We start from the raw sequence: 20,925 nt of genomic DNA, 5'->3' as shown, positions 1-20,925 counted from the left end.
TCCTGCTCTTGCTCTCATCGGCTCATTCACAGTTTACAAGATGAGGTTATACAGAAGTGGCCAAGGCCACAACAACAGTGGTTCAAGATGACAAAAAGCTGCCAGAATGTTAATGAGTTCTTTCAAATTCTGCTGTTATTGCATTTTGTTTTATTCTCTTGTAGCGGCGATCTTATTTAAGGTGTGTCATGTTGACAGTGGTAAAAAGACATGTCAGCAAACAGACTACACAATCTAATAACTTCAACTGTGACTGTGAGGCTATCTTGTTGCCAGCAAACAGCAACAGCAGTCGATATGAAACCAACTTCATAATGCAGTAAATAAAGGTATGAGACAAGTTGCAAAGCCCCACAGAAACAGGACCCTGGTGAAATCAAAAGAGGAGATCATCAAAACTCCAGTTCAGGGACATGACACTTCTCTCTGTCAGTTCCTCCCATTTTCTTACCAGCTCAGCAGTGACGTTAAGAGGGTGGGTGCTACAGTATCATTAAATTATCAATCAAAGGTTAGAATGAGTTGACTGTTGAGTCAAGTCAGGTCTGATTAAATCTGAGCATTTCCCACAGATTGAACCACTAAGGAATGTGCAGAGCTGTAAAACTTGTGAAGAAGCCTCACAGACATGTGGTCTTCTTGCGATGAGGTTCTCACTGGCTCAAAAAATGTTTAAAAAATGATATACAGCAGGCCAATTGGACAAAAAAACTGAATTCACACACCTGACAAGCAAAGCAAAATACTGCCAACTGACATTTACATGTCTCTGAATATGAGTGTGCATGTGCATGCACATGTGGGTACATTTGTGTTCATGGATGTGTGTGATTTTAAATTAAGGCCAGACTCTGTTTCATCATTTCATTAAATGCCACGCAGTATATCAGACTAACTGCATACGTCTCGGGCCATTTCCATATCTGTAATAGAGAAAGCCCATCTCCCATAAGAGCCGCTCCTCCACTCCGCACAGAAAGCCCAAATAACACACACGTGTCTGCACGAATGTGCATGCACATGCACACACACACACACACACACACACACACACATACACACACTGCATCTCTGATGAGCTGACACAGAAAACTAGATTTATTAAGGGGAGAGAGATGCGGAATGTGTGTGGGGGTGTAATTTCAGCAACGGACACAGGTTGTTGTAGACAAAAACACACAATCACACACACGCAAAAAACACAACCCCCCCGCCCCAATTGCAGCCGTAAAGTGCATCACTCTCCTCTAAGAGACCTGTTTATTTCAGACCTGTGACACAAAAGCCACAGCGGCATGCAGGCTTATCTCTCCACATCCCTTGAAACGCAGCACAGCCCCCAAAAAGCTCTCCGGCGCTCCACATGCCACTTTCAATTAGTTCCACAAAGAGAGTCTTCCTCTACCAAAAGGAGGATGGGAGCTCATTACTGAATTCCTCTCTAGTCTCAGCTTTGAAATATAGATCAGGAGGCTACGTCTGACTGCTGGGGCTCTGGATGTACATCTTGCCGACCATGCCACACCAGTCCAGAGCAGATGCGCGCAGAGTGCCGTCTCATGGATTAGCCACTCCTCAGGTTTAACAGCCCCTACAGCTTACCCTCTATCTCACCATTAGCCCTCTGCCTACCCCTCCTTCTCTCATTTGCTTTCTCGCTGCTCCGTCTTTCTATCTCTCTCCTCACTAAAAAGGCTCCCTGAAGCCATAGCTCTCAGCACTAAAACCCACAAATGGGAAAATACCAGTTCTAATAATCTGATGAGAGCATAAGAGAGCAGTAGCGGAGGAAATGTGGATATCATATCTCACAGTGGTACTATTATAGTAAGCGTAGACACAGAGGCAGGGGCTGATATAAGGCAATGCAAATTCTTTCAGGTATTCTAATTAAACTAAAGCTTGGCAAAGCTGCAAAGGTGGGCTTCTATGAAAATCTGCTGTTGTATAGGAGTTCATTAATGTTAAATTCAAAAGTACTCTGTGATAAAAAAATATGACATGACTGCTAATAAAGTACTGCATGCCAATTGTGAATTATTTGGAACGGTGACACACAGTAACAATGCTGTCATAAAACATGGCAGCTGCATTTGCCCTGAGATTAAACAGTCAGTGGGAATCTATTTCTTATCCGGCCAGAGCAGAAAACACAATAGCCACCATGAGGCAGCAATGCTAGTTAATGGTTTCCCCTCAGGACCAAAAACAGCATGTTCACCAACATCTAGCTGTTTATTTCTTGACTGATAATCTCATTACCCACATGTAGACCTACATGCTGCTGCACCTCATTGTGCGTGCGTGTCCAGTATGCACATAGCCTCTGTGACATCTTCATCTACAGACAGTATGTTTATACCTCCAATTAACAACTTCCATTAGCGCCATCCTCGGTGGAATGCCATCAGCTAGGTTACGAACAAGCAGTTAATTAGACAATATTGGATGAAACTAGATGACCATTAGGGATTGTGCAGGGAAGAGACACGTGACCCACTGACACTTTCATTTGGAAATCTTTTTGTCGTCCCCTCCAGTTATTCAGTTTCACCCCTGTCAATCTGCAACAAAGTACAGAGGTATCAGACACAGGCGCTGAAGTTTTGGTTGCTAGGCCACTGATGGAGATTCAGTGTAGCAAGTGGGATAGAGGGAGGGGAGGAAGTGAAAGAGGTAGGAAGGGAGGAGTGGGTGGCTATAATGGCAGAGAGAGAAGAGGGGTATAGGGGGTTGATACTCTCTCTGATTTGCTCTCTATGCAAATCACAACAATCACAGGAAATGCCTGGGCCTTAGCTCCAGCTAATTGCCACGGCAATAACAAAGGAGGGCTTCCTTTGAGCGGTGAGGCAAATTAAACATTAGTTTAGAGTTTTCTTGGAGACCGAGGGATGTTATAATTACCCAGAAACCAACACATCAGCACTTTGCACGCCACGCGTCCCACTCTTGCAGCCTGGTGGGGGAAAACAAATGTATCTCATATTCTGGGAGAGAGGCGTTTGGGGGGTAGGTGGGTGGAGGCGAGGAGTACCTGGAGGGAGATGGAGAAGGGGGAGAAATGGAGGGGAGAAGATAGTGAAGGGCATGGAGAAGGATGAGAGCAGAAAGCAGTGGATGGGGGAGGACAGAGATGAAAAGAGATGCGGGGGGATAATGAGGGGAAAGGAGGTGGAGAATGATAGCCCGTCTCTCCAAACCATTCCATGCTGGTAGTGAGGCATCAAAATGTACACCCACTATTAGCATATTGACCCCACCCCTCTTCTCTGGCCTTTTTCCCCCTCATTATCATCAGGCAGGGAGCACGGGACACGGGAAACACAAACTAAGCTCATTTCCTATCACATGTTAGCCTAAATGTCATACCAGCAATCAAATGAGAGCAGAGAACAAATGTGCCGTGCAAATGGCTGCGGGTTTGACCGCCTCGCTGGCCACCTAAGGGTTAACCTTGAGAGCGCTTTATTAATGGGGGTCGGTGCAGCAGAACATGTTGCAGGCAAAACAAACAAGGCTGGATCTAGCTGAGACATGCAACCATGGAAACTTCAGGAGACGTCCTTGGATCTCTTTCCCTCCAGAGGAGGGAGGCAGCGTCCCTGCCCCAGTCAGGAAGGCCGACATTGGGCCTTGAGCGATGTGATGTGTCCTGGATGGCTGGTTCTATGTTTGATCTATGTCTGAGGGCAGTGGTTACAGCCTGACACATTCACCCAGTCTGTCTAACCTAAATGTTCATTCAATGGCCTGTCTCCCCCCTGCAGCCAGACCCTGCCCTCTATCTGTCTGTAGGTCTATTTGTCTATTTATTACCAATCTGCTAGATTGCCAGTCTGTCCATCTGTCCTCCTGCTGGTCTATCTGTGTGTAGGTCAAGTCTGCTAGCTTGCCAAAAAGTCTGCCTCCCCTCACACTGTATGGATACATGAACTCATACGAGTCACTGACCATGCCCTGAAAATCTAATCATCCAGCACAGTTGGATGTTTGTTTGTGCTTGTACACACAGATGTGCATACAGGAGTGCAAACAGCCAGCCATGTACTCAAACAAAATGAGTCCCACCCGGCTGTGATAGGAGTATTTTATGTTTTTGAAAAGCACGGCCTGGCTGTTATGTGCTCTTGTTAGTATTTGTGCTGAAAGAGCACAGGTTGTGTGTTGTATTAGTCACACAAGGCTAACCCCTTTCTCAATATACACACCCATTTACACACAAACAAAGACATACACACATATATGCACAAATCCCCCTACGTCAGCAAGCCAAACTCATAAAACACTCACTCTCTAATTGGCATGTAGTAATTTTGCTAGCTCCTATAATAAAAGAAACGTTTTTCTACCCCAATTACTTCTCCATGTTTATGTAATGGGGCTTGTTATTTTCTGACTTTTAATATGCCCCTTCATATAACTGTAAGCTATGTGAATAACAGCTTTAATAGACCACAGGTCCTCAAGGATTTGTTGCTTTTAGGGAAATCAGGGCTGCAGTGATACAGTGTTTGCAAGCAATCCAGAGCAGTGACATCAGTTAATTACATAAATTGGAGCGGGATCAGGCCAGCCATGAGAGATTATGACACAAGGGCAGACTGAATGGCTAGAGGGACGTAGCCCAGTGTTTCTGACACCAGCGTTCAGGGGGAGAAGGAATTACATCATTGGGTTAGGGTTGTGTAAAACACTAGACCTGCTGTAAGACTCAAACCCCCTCTGAGAAAAACATTTAGAAGGAAATAACTCCTTAAGAGAAACGGACTAAGACATTTACCTTAACCAGAATGTTTCTCTTTGTGTTCAGGTCAGCTATGGTCATCAAGAAGAACAATCAAGAAAGGAGTGAAAAGAGTGAGTGAACTTTTGCATCAATCTATATTCATCCATGTAAGTGAAGAAAACGGCAAACAAATCCACCAGCAGCTCCAAGAAGAAACAATCACACTGACACCCAAGCTAAAGATCTGCTCTGTGTGGTAAAAGAGAGAGACATGCTAGCCAGCCAGCATTAGAGGGGGTGTGAGATCTCCACCTCCTCATCAGTAGGCCTAAAGTCTATCCCATAGACGCTCAGAAACCCAGAGGGGAGATCAAAGCCTGTGTGATCGGGTGGCTGTTATATCACCCCCGGCCTGCTCTCCCACTGTGGGGCCTCCTGTTAAGGCGCAGGCAACAGGGAAGAGAGGGTATACAAAACACTGACCTGGTCCCGTCCATGCATGTAACCTTCATGGCTTTCTTCAACAAGGATTAAATCTCCACCCCATCCCCACGCAACTACATTTACATTCCACTTTGCATTCCATTAATTTCCATTTCGACCAAACTTGCATGTTTTTGCAGACAACATGAATAGTCATGAGCTGCACGTGCACTCACAAAAAAGACTCACAGCCACAAGAACAAAATATGGGTTGAATCTTCCTTCAGTCATTGTTCACTTAAGGGAAAACATTTTAGCTTCTGCAGGTCCAATTTGGTATTTGTATTTTAATTCAACATTTATTTTACCAGGATTCTCAATTATGAAAAACAGCAGCCTGCTGCTTCCTGCTGTCCCCACTCCATTGTTCACCTTGTTATAAACGGTGTTAAAATCAGCACTTCCTCAATCCAACTCTACTTTCCGTGTGCTTCAGGAGATGAAGGCATGATTGGACTCTGTTTTCTTCCCTCAGTGGAAAGGCATCTCAACAGGCCTGCTATTGACCACATCCACCAGGGGAGGGAGTGGGTCAATGTAACAGAGAGCAGGGGACCATTTTGGACCACTTAACTATAATCAGTAAATGCACCCCGGTCGCAATTAGCGTAGGGCCACCCTGAGAGTGTTCATTTTGCTCACAGCTCTGTCTGTGTTTTATTCTGCTCCACAGGAACCTTGTAATGCAAATAGCACTCCTCACTCCCAGCTTAAATGGGAAAGGAGGCGGGAGGTGTGTTGGAGCATGCTGCTGTCCTTACTTGGCAGTTGTTTCAACGAACGCAGTTCCTTTCCTGTATTTTGGGAAAAAATAATCTATAAATCCTTATATCTTCTTATAGTACACTGTTCTACTCCAGCCAACTTGCTGTAAACTAAACCTTCCAAAACTGGGCTTATGTGGTGAGAGCAAATAGAGGGTCATCATCTGTTGTACGCAGGCTCAGCATTTGTGACGGATGATTTGCTCTGGTCTGGGGACGGCCCTGCTTCAGCTGTCTGCAGTATATCTAAAAGGACTGTTATGACTTGTCCTCAGATGCTTCAGCAGCCGGCTTTATGCAATTAGCTCCACTAAATGGCTTCTTTTCATAAATCAAGACTTGGAAGAACTTGTGAAGGCAAGCTTTTTTTGTGCAGAAAACAAAGAGGGAGAGACAGATATGTGACAGGTAGCTGGTGCTATCACACTGAGCATCTCCAATGCACCAACACTCTCCTGAACTCATTTATGATTCACTGCACTTAGTCATCCATTCTCCCCCTGCTCCGGTGAAGAAAAAGCAAACAAAACAGACAGGCAGACGGACAGACAAACAAACAAACAGAGGACCTTTTTTAATGGCGCTGGCATTTTTGTAGAACAGGTGCTGTAGTTATGATTGATTTGAGCTGCAGTGTGCCTTGACGATTCAAAGAGAAGACTTGAGCACAAAGACGTGCACATGAGTTCAAGCACAGGAGTCTGTTAAACTCTCCCCTCCTGCGGTATACGTTTGCCTTTGACTGATTCCAGAGCAGAATAGTTTACTCCGTCAGGGGAGTCTGTGATGCTTGTGGGTGCATATTTGACTGTAGGACACCTGTTAGCACAGACACACACTCGCACAAAGGAAGGCACAATGAATGTGACCTCCTTTTCCCATAACCACCTGTTTACTGTGTTAAAAGGAAAGAACAGTACCCATATTTGCACTTTTTTTTGCAACTCTGCACCTCACAACATGCACATGTTCTGTACGTGAGTTTATTAAAAGATTTCAGTTAGATATTCCTTTTTCTGTCTTTTATGTTCAATGCATCACACCAGTCCCGGATCTGCTGAATGTTCTGAAACATGCTCATGCAAAGCTCCAGCTCAGACAACTGCATACAGAAATACGTTACTGGGGCATATATTGAAGCTCTCTCCTCTTATGACCAGCTGAGAGGGATGAGCCTCTGTGATCCTATGCGGCTTGTGGATGTGATGATTGAAATTCCAGGCAGATTTGCGTGAGGGACAGAGGTCAGTATGAAGGAAATGGAGGGAGGAAGGGAGGGATGGACAGAAGCAGGACATCGGGGAGAAGGACGGATGGAGATATGTAGAAAGAAGCAAAGAGGGGGAAAGGGGACATGGGGCAGGGATCACTAATGAAGGTTCCCTGCTGTTTTCTCAGCTGTTCTTCTTAGTGCCCTGAGCAGTGCTGTGTACAAGGCCAGAAACTCTGGGTATGCTAAATGGGCCATCTCTCCCTCTTCCTTACTGTAAACACACACAAATCACACACACTCTCAGCATGAATGGTGCATGAACACACCTAAAAAACACATCTTTGTGTCTGACTTGAAACCTAATTGTCACCATGGTTGTGAACAACAGGGTTGGTGTGGGACTTTAGGCCTTTGGGGGGGTGGGTTAAGAGCTTGGCACACATATTGACCCAGCATGAAAGTGGTGAATGGGCTTCTGGGAGTTTCTAACATCATCCTATTTTGCATTTTCTGCTTCAAAAGTGGAAAGATGGGAGCATATTTAACAGCACTGCTAACAGCAAAGTCATGCCAAAGACTAATACGACTTATAATAAGAAATTAGAAACCTACTCTGGAGTTGTCAGAGAAGAAAGTGTTTCTGCAAAGAGAGCTTTGACTCAAAGCCAATAATACTAACAGTGTCATAGGTAAAATCTATACTTATTCTGCGCTGAGAGGGAGCACAGATGCACAATGCACACAGCTGGTAACAGGCTGCAGATGAAAGCCAATTTGGTTTCTTTGTGTAACCGAGAGCTTCAGTTGGACCACAGGTCCCTGTGGAACAAAGACAGAGGGAGAAAGAGGAAGAGAGCGAGAGAGGGAATGAGATAGCAAAAGGGAGGAGAAGGAGAGCTGGGCAGAGACATAGAAAGAGAGAGAGGGGGGAGGGAGAAAGACAGGGCGTCCTGGCCCACCTGGGCAAACAATAGCAGCGAGATGAGAGTGTGGCTCAAGGGCCCTCCCTGTCCCTAAAGTACACAGCTGTCGGTTGGGGCAGGCGGATCAAAACAGCCCTGGTCTAGTTCAGGTGTTGCACCTTCAGAGGCAAACGGACAATTTTGGAACAAGAGCCTTGGTTGCTATGGCGACGGCCGCAACAGAGAGACTCTTTTTAGAACTGATGTGAAATGATGCGTGTAAATGTTCTTCATTCATTTCCACAAAAACCCTGAACAGAAAAAGGTGCGGAAAAAGATTTGTATACACTTTAAAAAATGCAAGGATTTTTTATTTAAGTCACTGACGTTAACTGCATTTCCTGCTCAAATGAAAGTAATGTGCTGTGGTTTATTTGTGTGCTGAAAGCAGCTTGTGCAGGATTGCGTGTTAATTTGTGTTATATGTCAATACTGACTCTACCGAGCCTTGATTTCTGCTTAGTGTGTTGAAGCCTTTAATGGAATACATAAAGAAAACCTACTGTATCCACTTTCATGTAAGCCTTAGTTGCTCATGACAATTATTACTGTATTTTGAGAAGTGTTAGTGAATGACTAATTCTGCTTCAAGGGTGGTATACACTATATTGATTTCAAATAGAGCCTGCTTGAAGCCAGTGTGTGTATGGAAAGGCTATCATAAATAGAACCACAGAGAGGGAAAAATTTCCTTCCCTTCCGCTGGGTACAAGGATCACACTGTGGCAGAAAAATGTGATCTGGAGCACATGGTTTTATAGTAAGAGCTTTTATTAAGGTTTAGTAAGATCTCATTTGTCCAGATCCTGCCTCAGTTGTCCTGTTTGTTGAGGTACCGGTAAGCTGACTGATGTGCGAACACTCCTTCAACTTTGGACAACAACACTCTCTTGGTTTAAAGAAAAGCCATCTGTTTGATAATATATAGATTCTGGTTGTAATGAAAGACTGTTCGACCGTGTTGATGCCTCCCTGACTTCCCTGCTGTGTTTAAAGAGGTGATGTGAGTTATGTCCTGTTCATGATGATAACACATACTGAGATGCTGTGTTCTCTCAGCTCAGTGATAGCCAGTCGGGGCACATCTGGTGCCACATTGTCTGTGTTTACTATATATGTGCCTATATGTGCAAAAACCATCCCAATATGCTGTAAATCAGTCAGTCCTGCAAAGCCATTAGGTGGTAGGAGGATGTGAACATTGAACAGGTTGTGTGTAGCAGGACAGTATTTAACCTCTGTGTTTAATCAGCCAGTCACACACACACATGCCAAATTGCCTAGTGTGGTTGAGCAGCTTCTGTTCACATATATAGTGATTAATTTGCTTCTTGTTTGTTTTGTTTTTTTCTTTTTGTTATCTACAATCTCACTGGAACATGTTTTTTTTGTTTCCTCTGTGGGCTGATATATATCGTCTTAATGTTCTTTGGTGCTTCCCAGCTTCTGCACTCAGTAACCAGCTGAACGCAACAGACAATCCGACGCTCCTCGCTCATAAAACACTGGGATTAGTCTTCAAAGCTCGGTGGCCAAGCACACAGGATAAGTTGATTAGTTTACGTTGCTTTGTGGCAGCCCGTCTGCAGTAGTGATGTCTAAAGCAATGAGTTTGCCCAGAAGTAGAATAAAACCCCATTGGATGCAGCCCATTCCTAATGCTAAACCTTTTAATATTTAACCAGGATCCAATACAGGAGTAATTATTTTTCCAAACAAATTATGCCTCAGGCCGAAACCACTGCAAGCTGATACACCACAGCGATACATTCTCTGTCACAAGGCGCTATTAGTCATTTTAAATTATTTATCAAGCTTGGGTGAAATAGGATTTTCTTCAGACCAGCAGAAGCACACTGCTTGAACAGAATCTTGAGTGGTTTTTATCTTCCACATTTTGTTTAATTTTATTAAAACCTTTGGCTCATCCTAAGAAAACCCTGGAGACATTGATATGTGAAGAGTTCAATGAGACACAAGGTCAATAAAGAAACGACAATGCTGACGTGCATTCTGTGGAAAGAGCCATTCTTATGACATCTAAACAAGATTGCAGTCCACAGTGATAATAGATAGATCAGATCCTTTATCTTGATAAATGTCATGTCATAAACTTCCCTTACCCTTTTACCCTTTGTTGCCCCAAATATTTTTAAATGGTAAAGCTTCCTGTAAATCAGGAACTGTATCATGTTCATGTATCTTCAAACCTGAGATACTATCTTGTTGTTGCCATGCCTCAGACTGCAGTTTCACTGTATACCTTTTTCATTTCATAACCATATTTCCCTCTTAACTAAAGTGAAATATCTATTCTAAACCTTTTTTGAAATTTACTACCATAAGGTAGTACTGTAAGGTAAGTGTGGCGTTGGAATCTGAAAGTCACTTTATGAGAGGGGCTGAAAATAGCCTGCCTGGTAAGAACAGAGCCTCATTTAATTCTGCAATCTGCAATGACAAATAGCAACATTTTTATAGAGTGACAACTGTCACCATGAACATGAGCTATGTTTAACAGGGCTGTCGAACACATTCTATTAAACACGATGAACACAGTTAAAAGGGATGGAGGGGCGGGACATAAAAGCAAGCAGATAAATTTGTATAGAGGTAGTTAGAGGAAAATCAAGTTATTGTGTTGAGCCAGGGATGATACTAAATGAAGACAGAGATAGAGAAGGGGAGGGAGGTCATCAAAGCCTCTTTTTTTCTCTATACAGGGGGCCCCAGCTGGCTGGCTGAGCTCTGTCCACTTGCCTGCCGCAAATTAGCCAAACTATTTACCCTCGTATATGCACATTAGCAAATTCCTCCAATTGAGAAAACAAATGCATCTGTTTTGTTCTGTTGAAAACTTCATGGGAGCCCGCATGGGCCTCTGCACACCAGGCATTCTCTGTCACAGTGGCAGTCACTCCTAACACACACACACACACACACACACACACGACCAGTATGGAGCCAATTGCAGGTTCCTGCCGGCCTCCCCAATCCCCCCCAATCCTCTCCCCAGCTGGACAGCTATAGCTTGGATCAGTCTCTCTCAGTGTCTCTCCTGACCTCTGTCTGCTTCTTTTTCCGACCGCGGTTGATAGTCCCTGTTTTTCTCTGTCTTTATAACTCTCTCCCTCTGTAATTGGACCACTCTGGATTTCATCAATACTCTCATGACCTGCCTTTAATAAAAAAATTCAGGGTCCCAAAATGAATATTTCTTTCTTCTTTTTTTTTCTTTAGCAAGTCTTCACTGCCCTTGTTGCATATTTTCCATCCTGGAGTCAGCTTTTAAATATTCATGTAGGTGGATGGAAGAGGTGAGGGGGGTGAAGGGAAGGTGAGGGGAGGTGGGAAAAAAGAAAAAGGGAAGGAGGGCGGGAAGGAGCCGAGGCAGCACGCAGTGGTGGGGGATACTCCATTTCGTGAGTTCCCTGCGGAGGGATGGCGGGCATACAGGAATGGTGGAAGGGGGGGATCAGCAGGAGCCCTCATGATTTATTTAGACCCGGGGGCACCTCTGCCAGTCAGCCGCTGATGGCAGCCATCACCCTGCCAACCCACTGGTGTCTGAATCCAGAAAACTGTGGCAAGTAGGAAAATTAATATGCGACGTACTGCTGTGAGAAAATTCACCTGTCCGGTTAATGATTTTCAGACTCAAGTGAGAAGAAAATTCCATTGTTCTGTGGTCGTAACCCTTCAGTTGAGTCTGGACATTTTAATGACCTTCCACTTTATGATTTTCTTACTTAGCCTGCGGTGTTATCCTGGAACTCTCCAAACACCTGTAAGGTTGAACAAGTTCCTACTTGTGTGCTGGCAACATTTGCTAACCACCACAAAAGCTCAGGTGAGGAAGAATCCTATGTTTCACATAAGCCAATCAATCCAGTGCAGACAGATTGCAGCCTTAGTGAGCTTAAGTGGGCGGCTTGCTGTGCTTTATCAAGGCAGCTTAATTTCCGTCAGCTTAATATCCTGGGAAATGTATGGAAATTGAACTGCGAGGGAGAAAAAAAACGATGTGGTGAAACTCAGAAAGCTCTGTCTTATCGTAGGAGCACACAGTCACACAGTAGCAGGGGTGCACAAACATACACACATGCACCGCATACACTCAGCCGGGCAGCCTGTCACAGTGTATCGATAGGCGTATTCGTCAGCTAGGTGGTAAAGTTCACTTTCACCTGAAGAGTTAAAATATTCTTACTCATAATTTGCCAAAATGACTTTGAGTGGTTGAGTTCCGTATATGTTCCGATGCTTATGCTTGACTACCAGTAGTTAATTAGCTTAGCTGCTACATGTCTCCCGCTTGCTTGATGCTCTGTGGAGACCCATGGAAGAGCTGCCCAGAGGCAAAATTATAAATGAGAAACAGGTTATTGGGATTCTGTCATGCATACTAAGGTGTTATGACTGTCATAAAAAGTACACAGCGCAGTAGCGAATACAGGGAGCAGTAATTATAATTTAAGGGGTCTCTATTCTATACATCAGTACCTGATAATAGCTGATGATTTCAGCCTCTACAGTCAACAAAAACAAGATGGCCCTGGCCCTGAGTTGTCACAAGCTAAATAAAAAACAAACCAAGCATAAAGTCAGCAAAAAAAGTACCAAGATGCATTAGCAGCCACCCAGTCAGACTCTACCTAATGAAAGCTCATCTGCATTAGTAATAATCTGCCACTGCTTGGGGGAAAGAGAGCGCTGTTCCAGGTACTATCCAGGAATGCAAAACAACCGTCCTCTACACTCTTCTCCCCCATTATCCTTCCTGTTCAAGATACTTCCTCGAGAATCTTCACATAAATAACACCTGCACTATCAACAGCTCCTTTTCCACTGAGCGAATCTGCCTTTCCGTCCTTTTCTAATTCATCTTTCCTCCGTGGCAACCCGATCCTGGCGTTTACCTGCCTTTCTCTCCCTCTCTGGCACATACACGCACACTTTACCACACGCTTCACAGAACAGTAACTAATAGCAACCTCATTCATTAAAACACCCCTTGATGTTTCGCACAGAGGCAGGGTAAATGTGCCGGAACGCCTGCCCTGTCTTTCTGGTTGTGCAACGCTAACAACAGATAGAGAGAAAGATAGACAGGCGGGGCAGGGGCTCGTCTTACACTCAGCCGCCTCAGCCCGAGCAAAGACTGCACCACCATTGATGGGGAGAGTTACATATTTCATCAGTTATTAAGGCTACGGCATATCAGAGATCCTACTCTAGCATCAGCTGCACAAATCTTTACTGTCAACATAAATAAAGGCATGAGCTCTAGAAGTAAAATGAGAAAATGCGGAGAGTTCCATAATATGAGCTTTCTGCGAAGTTACCATCTGGATGCATTAAGATCTCTTCTGCCAGAGGCCTTTCACTTTCCACTGATAGCACTGAGAGTACACAGACACTGGCCACTCAGGTCACTGGTGACATCAATAAGCCCATTCCTCCCCCTCAGACACTGTTGACTCATTTTCCTTTCAGCCACAATGTCTAATAAGCTAATTCCTCAGGCTCTGCTACTGTATTGTGTGAACGATTTAGGTTGCTCGTGCAAGTCTGTGATGTGTGCATGTTAAGTAACACTTACAAACTGGCAGGCGCTGACATGTGTGCAGTATGTGCAGTACTGCTTCAGGCGTCCCGGTTGTTAATATTAAGATGTTTAATCACTAAAGGAAATTGCTCTGTCTCTGTCTCTTTCTCTGTCCCTCTGTCTTGTGGCACCTGAGCAAGCCACTGTAAAGCCGACACTTTGAGAAAGCCTTTCTGTATATGCACAGAAAGAGTGAGATATGTTCAAAAAGAACAATGGAAATGAAGGCAAAAACGGTTTTTCGCTGTTCGGAACAGCCGCACTCAAAGGTGGGATGAAAAGAGAGGGGCTAGACATAGTCATTAATTATTTAAATTTGGGGCTAATGGTGCACACTTTCAGACAGTCTCTCCTGGAAGCCACTCATACTGTTGAACTCATTTGTACACACAAGTAAGAATGAAAACAGAGCTGGAGAACAAAGTTAAAGCAACACCTTGGCCAGTCAGTTCCCTAAAGTTACAGAAATTTTCAGACGCATTCCAACGTTGGAAAGGAGTGTGAGAAAGGGCTTTCAGACACTGTTCAACCTTCTGAACCACTTCCATTGGGATATACAGACCCCTAAGTGTAAATGTCAATGTGTTCGGTGATGAGAAGTCCATGAATGAGTTCAGGCATCAATCGCAAACTAACCTCAGGGAGAGATAAACACCACTCTTCTTGCCTCTAGTGGTACACTACCTAGCCGTGCAGTAGTTTGAGCTGTGTTTGCTCAGGTTTTTAAATGTGTCTCTGAGATCGCAGCCTAGTTCAACATTTTGTTGGTTTTAAAAGTAATTTAAAATTCAAGAGAAACAATCTTCTTATTACTCTGGATAATGCTGTGAACAGTTTTCTTTGGATCTACTTTCTATAAAGAAAGAGTCCCTATGAAAACAGCTGATTGTTTAGAGGGTTCTCCAAAGTAACAGCATAGCAAGTACCACAAACCCAATTCCATCCATCTCCACTGTATTATGGTAGAGACAGTGATTTCTCAGAATCTGGGCAACGTGGCTGTAGATACTTCTTAACAATCTTTTTTTTTTTTTGCAAGTAGGATGAGAGAGTGTTTTCTCCTGTTGTCTGCACATTACACTTCTGTTTCCATACTAGCAGCCACCACAAGGCTTTACACTTTACGTAAGCTTAAATAATGTCTTGCTGCATTCCACCCTTCTCATGGCCTTTACCTGATGAGATAAATAGGACAAACATGCCCAACTGGGACAAGACAATAATCCCTTTATCTGGCACAGGGTAAGCTTGACTAGCCGGCTTACCTGTTACATTATTAGCTATAGGCAAGAGGGGAAAAGGGGAGCAGGAAAGGAGAGGAGGATAAAAGAAGTAGGACCAGGGTTAGGTCACAAGTTGATGTAATGGGGACATAAACACCACACAATAATTACCAACAGGATGTAGAGACACTGAAGCAGAACACAGAGAGCTTGAGGTCATAATACATTTATAAAACTGTAGGGAGACTGTATTCAAGTACAGTGGCACAAAGTGTATAAGTGCTACGGACAGGCCTATTTGACAAGGATAGATGAGCTCAGCTACATGAGCCTGTATTTGCTAAGCACTGAAGCGAACAAAGTTGAAACTCTAAGCACCCTGAGAGCTGTTCTTGCAAATGGCACATCATTTGTTTACCTTGAATACGGGTATTTTATTTGCATGAGTCAACCTTGCAGAAAATCTATAAGTCATTTGCAAGGCTCTTGCCGCACATACGACATCACCGGCATATGACATCAAAATACAGTCAACTGTGTGTTAGAGGTATGAAATCCCCACCAGATGGATGTAAGCAAACGCATGTGATAATGGCTTTGAAGGTATAATGTCTGCAACAGGCTTATACTACAGTTGCATCTACATGAAAAGATTGAAAAAAAAGAGGAAAAGAACATGTTGCTGTCATTCCTCCGTACCATTATCCTTGTCTCATGTCATTTCACCTCATCAATCAAAAACAGGGCTTGTTGAGAAAAACCCGAATGTACGAAGACAAAACACACCTATTTTGTTTAACAAGAATCAAAGAAGACAGCAGGGGGATGTTTTTGCTATTATGGAGGATATTGAGTAACACAGATCCAGCAGGTTGGAGCTGGCAAATCACACCTATATGTAATCTCTACCCTGCTGTCTGCGGAACAGAAACTATCCTTCTATCTTCTCATCTGAAAGCATCAAAGATGGTTTGATGTTCTCCTCTAAGCTTTTGAACTCACCATGAACTCTACCCACAGCCAAAGTTTGTTTGCTGCCCAAACTGCATGCGATGCAAAGACACCCGCAGTGCTCATCTCCCATGAGCTCATTCTTTGAATTGAATTGTAACACTTGCCTCATTCCTCACAATGAGTCCTGGTAAAGCACACACAGTCTTGTTGTTGACATACAGTACGTGCATGACATTATTCAGTACAGAAAAACCCTGTGACACATACACACAAACACACACCACTCCCAATGCCTCAAACCAGGGTCACCAAGTCTCTGGTCTAGGTTTTGGGTGGCTGGTGGGTAATTTTCTGGTCAATGTCAGCTTTTCTTTCCCTTTCTCCACTGCCAAGGGGAAATGAAGGGATGATCTCTCCGTTCTCCTCCACTCATCACTCCCCAAGAAAACAAACAGGAACATTTTATGGCCTGCTTGTTGACCTACAGCCCAGGAGTAAAAACAACAGGCTACTAGTGGTGTTTACGTCAGGATGAGCTACTTAAACTGACAGCACTGCCCTGTTGACATGTACAATCCAATTCTTGTACAGGGATCTTAATATACTGTTTAGGAGACCGTTGGGAAGAAGTGTTTATATAATACAGTTCAGTAAACACTATAGCTCAGATAAAATAATACACGTCAGATGTGATAACAGATGATCAGGATCTGAGCTTAATGTTTTTTTATCCTCTGAATGCAGAAGTTTGAATCCCACTACTGTTCACTCTACAGTACACTCTCTCTACAGTATACCTGGACACCTTCCTGTTTGAACAGGAAACAATGGTCTTCAGTGTAGAATATTTAAAAAGCCAGTGATAAACTGTAAAGATATCAAAACCAAACTCTGTCAACAGGATCCACAAAATGCAGGCCACAAACTTCTCTTGACAGAATAAGCGCTATGTGCAGTTGCAGAGCCACCACCTGGCATATATGTGTGTGTGGGTGTATGTGTTTACATATGTGGTACCATACACACACCTGTTCTTCCCTCAGCCCTGGCCCCGGCACCAGGCCTGAGCCCCAAACAAAGCTTCTCTCTGTGTGGACATGGATACTGTTTGATTCCTCACGCAGTTCCCCCCAACGCTGCCTCTGCTAAAACCCAAACACGCTGTTTGCTATGGCCGAAAAAAGACTGTTTAAGAAGTACTGGGAGAAGAAAGAAAGGCCTTCCCAGAGACTCATCTGGTTCTAATGCAGGGCCCGCTGGTGTGGATTACAGGCACATATTACAGGAGAACTCAGGCTGACCCCTCATCTCTATCCTGGGGGAAATGGGAGCCAGCCATGGTGATGGGGGGCTGAGGGTCCAGGGGCCTTGGGACGAGAGGGGTGAATAGAGGCCTGTGGGCAGGCTGCCACCTCACATGATTGGTGCCCTTCATCAATGAAGGAGTTTCTCTGAGATCTTTTAAAAAACCCTCTATTGAAAAACAGCAAAGAAAGACTTTCTTCCACTGAACCTCTCAATGACACACAAATATTTCCTGTGGTCTGTTGTGTCTATACCGGAGCTTCACCAAGTTTTAGAGAAACTCAACAGGCCTTTGGTAATCTTCAAAGTAACACTACAACATGCTTGCTTTTTTCACATTAAAGACAATGAGCAGCTGGCTACTCAGCAAGCCTTTCAGTTTTACTGTCCTTTCCCACATTGGAAGGGGGGTTAACTACAAGGGTAAACAAGCTAACAGGAACGGCAGAATCAGAGTCAAGAGAGAGAACTTCAGCAGCAGCTCATACGGCTGGCAGCAAATCTGGGTGTTTGGCCAAATAATCAGCTCAACTAGGAAAACATTCCTATTAAAGCAGGGGTAAATCAAACAAGATGCAGAAAGCACAATGATCATGCAAACAGAACGAGGACAAACAAACAGGGCCTATTTTTCTTTCTTTCCTCTCTTTCATATGCAATGTTACATAAAATACCTAAAGTCTTTCATATGCATTTCATAACAAACTAATTATTTTTTCAAAGTTACAGCTCTTACCTGTAGTATCTGGACTGTAGATAAGTGGAGCACACTGCTTTGGACACATGGCTGGCTGAGCCAAAATCAATGACTTTGACCCTGTAGGGCTGTCGAGACGGGTCCACAAGCATGATGTTCTCTGGCTTCAGGTCAGCATGGATCAGCCCCAGGCTCTTCAGTTTCATTAGGGCTGTGGCCACTTGCTGTAACACGGGTCTGATGTATTTGAGTGGCAGAGGGCTGAACTTGTTCTGCTTGAGGAAGTCGTACAGGTTCTGCTCCAGCATCTCAAATACCAGGCACGTGTGGTTCTTGTGCTGGAAGCACTCATAGGCCCTCACAAAGTTGTAGTCATCTGCACTCTCCGTGCTAAGACGCGCCAGGATGCTGACCTCGATCTGACCCTGCCGTGCATACGACGGGTGGTTTTTTAAGATCTTGATCGCTACAATCTCGTTGGTGCCCCTCTTCCAGCACTTAACCACCTGTCCAAAGGTTCCTCGCCCCAAGAATTCCAGCACTTCGTAGGTGTTGGTCATGGAGCAGAGCACCTCATGTTGCACGAGCTGGTAGTCCCCCTCACTGTTAGAGCCGCTGTTCTTGGATGTTGCTGTGGAAGTGGCAGTGGCCACTGTGGCCACTGTGGCTCCACTGGCTGCTCCGTTCTGGATCATTGGTGGGCCGTGCTCCTCAATGATCTGCACGCTGCTGTTGTTGTCAAGCTCCTCACTCTTGCGTTTAAGCCCGCATCGCTGGTAGGTATCTAGGAGACTGACCGTGCTGCGGCGTGTCAGGTTGTGAACACCAACTGCGCCACCCAAACCACTGCCGCCGCCTCCGCCACCTCCACCACCACTGCTGTTGCTGCTGCTGCCTCCACCCCCGCTGCCCAGCAGAGACCCCACGGCCCCCGAAGTGCTGCTGGCTGAGGCAACCACAATGTGGCCCGCGCTGGCTGGGAAGATGAGTGCCTGCTCGTAGGGCAGGGTGGAGCTGGCGACCTGCAGGGAGCTGTTGATGCCTAGGGCGCCACTTGCGGCCGACAAGTTCTTGCTGCTGTTGTGGGTGTAGACTTTGCTGTGTGTGCCGTACCCTGTCATATCCCAGTTACAACTCTGCTCCACCTTCAGTTTCTTCACGCTAAAGAAGGCACTTGATTGGAGAGTGTGAGGGGAGAACACTTGCACTTGCGAGGCCATACCTGTGACAAGAGGGGAGCAGAGGGGAGGAGCAAGGAGGACAGGAGGGGAATGAAAGTGAGAGGTTAGAAAATTGAGAATGTCTGAAACACGAGCGGTAGCCAGAAGCTTTAAATAAAGACAGCTTGGGTCAGAGCAGGTCATTAAAACACCAAGCGTACATGCTGATGCCTCAGCATGTTAACCTTTTGAACCCTTTAACATCATAGTAAAGTAACAAGCATTAAATAACCTTCACATTTGTCATTTTGGCATTAAATTGTTTCAAAGCAATACAGTCATCTAGTATTTTTGGAAGAAAAAATCAGATACTTCATCATTAAAACTGGTGGGAAAGGGATCATTTTTTTCATACAATGTAATGATTTTTTTGTATATTGTTACATAAATAAAAGCCAGAATGTTTACCAGAAAGATAAGCACGTTTAGATTGAGTAGTGCTTATGCAAACCACTAGTTCATGCAGAGGAAATGCCATTTCCCAACTGTTCCCATCTGCAGCAAAGTAAATAGGCTGAGTGAATGCTAAAAGAATACCCTTTCAAGGGACACTCCACACAAAGACAGCGGAGCAACACAAAAACAGGCCCACAAAAAGTCTCAAGGAATGATTGCAATTTCCTTCCCCACTTCACAACCCAGCCCTTGCATATATTGGTACACAATTACTCAGTTTAGGGAAGGTGGTGGAAGAAATTTCGTTCGAGTAACTATGAGAGCAGGAGAGGGGCACTGAACTCCCTCTCAACTACAGATCCCGAAGACAACAAAACAAAAGCAAAACTGCAACGAGGCTGTGCTCTGAACTCCTGGGAACAAGCTGCCTCGGAATAAGCAAAAGCTTCTCCAAGCAAACAACTGCCCAAAATAGTCCCTTTCTTTATCTCTCTCTTTGCTAACAGGCTTGTTTGTAACATTCAAATGATTATACGACAGTTGTAGTAATGCTACGTTTAAACAGTTTCCAGTAAACCCAAAATTAGTTTACTGCTGACAAACTAAGAGCTTCCACCTGGCCATGCCAATGCCCACACAATTAAGCCTTGCTGTTGATCAACTGATGCATGAATCAAAGAATGTTACAGTTGCAGCTCACACACAAACACTAACAAAATCCATGCACGCAAACAGCCCTTAAACTTTGTTTGCTGCTGGAGAAAAAATGCTGCTTTTGTGTGTTTAATAGACATCTTGAAAGCTGACAAGTTTTGTCCTGTTCAAAGATCTGTTCAAGGACCATTACCATTCAAGATGGGAGGACTTCCATAATTGTGGGCTCTATTCTGCGGACAGAAAGCACAGAGGAGAGGACATGCCTCGTCACTTTGTCTTTATTAGCAGTGGCGATGATGATTAATTCAGTTGGAAGTTGGCAGCCCTCCACTATACTTTGCTTCATTTGTCTTTTTCAACTCTCTTAACCTGTCTTCCTCCTCCTTTTTGAAATTGTTTAGTCTCTCTGTGGCCTCGCTTGGACTTACTAGTTATGTGCGTGGTCATCTGGTCTTAGCCCTAATGCTGCAGGATTGAAGCTGCAGTGCACATTAGAGGGCTCACTGTAAGCTTGGCGGATGTTCTATAGTAGCTAATGTAGAATAGCACCGCCATGCTCACAGTAGTGCTTATTTAAGCCTCATACATGATATCTGCACATAATGTGCTCTGAACAATCATTAAGATGTAGTGAGGGGAATTTTGCTTTAAGTGCCCACGCCTAGTCACTTCATGTCCAGTCCCATAGGTATGGCTGGTCCAGAGAGGTAATGA

The 20,925-nt window shown here is 44.4% G+C and overlaps 1 protein-coding gene across 2 annotated transcripts in view; it reads right to left on the bottom strand.

The window, feature by feature from the left end:
- The window catches only part of hipk2 (homeodomain interacting protein kinase 2), a 67,946-nt gene that overhangs the window by 32,295 nt on the left and 14,726 nt on the right, over positions 1 to 20,925 (bottom strand). For both annotated transcript variants that reach the window (XM_046037781.1, XM_046037782.1), the window contains exon 2: positions 17,978 to 19,160. In XM_046037781.1, coding sequence (XP_045893737.1) covers positions 17,978 to 19,160 — 1,183 coding nt within the window. The remainder of the gene's footprint in view (positions 1 to 17,977; positions 19,161 to 20,925) is intronic.

The sequence above is a fragment of the Micropterus dolomieu genome, linkage group LG22 (assembly GCF_021292245.1).
Source record: "Micropterus dolomieu isolate WLL.071019.BEF.003 ecotype Adirondacks linkage group LG22, ASM2129224v1, whole genome shotgun sequence".
Classification (NCBI taxonomy): Eukaryota; Metazoa; Chordata; class Actinopteri; order Centrarchiformes; family Centrarchidae; genus Micropterus; species Micropterus dolomieu.
Note: the sequence above shows the minus strand (reverse complement) of the source record. Positions and strands in the feature narration are given on the sequence as shown.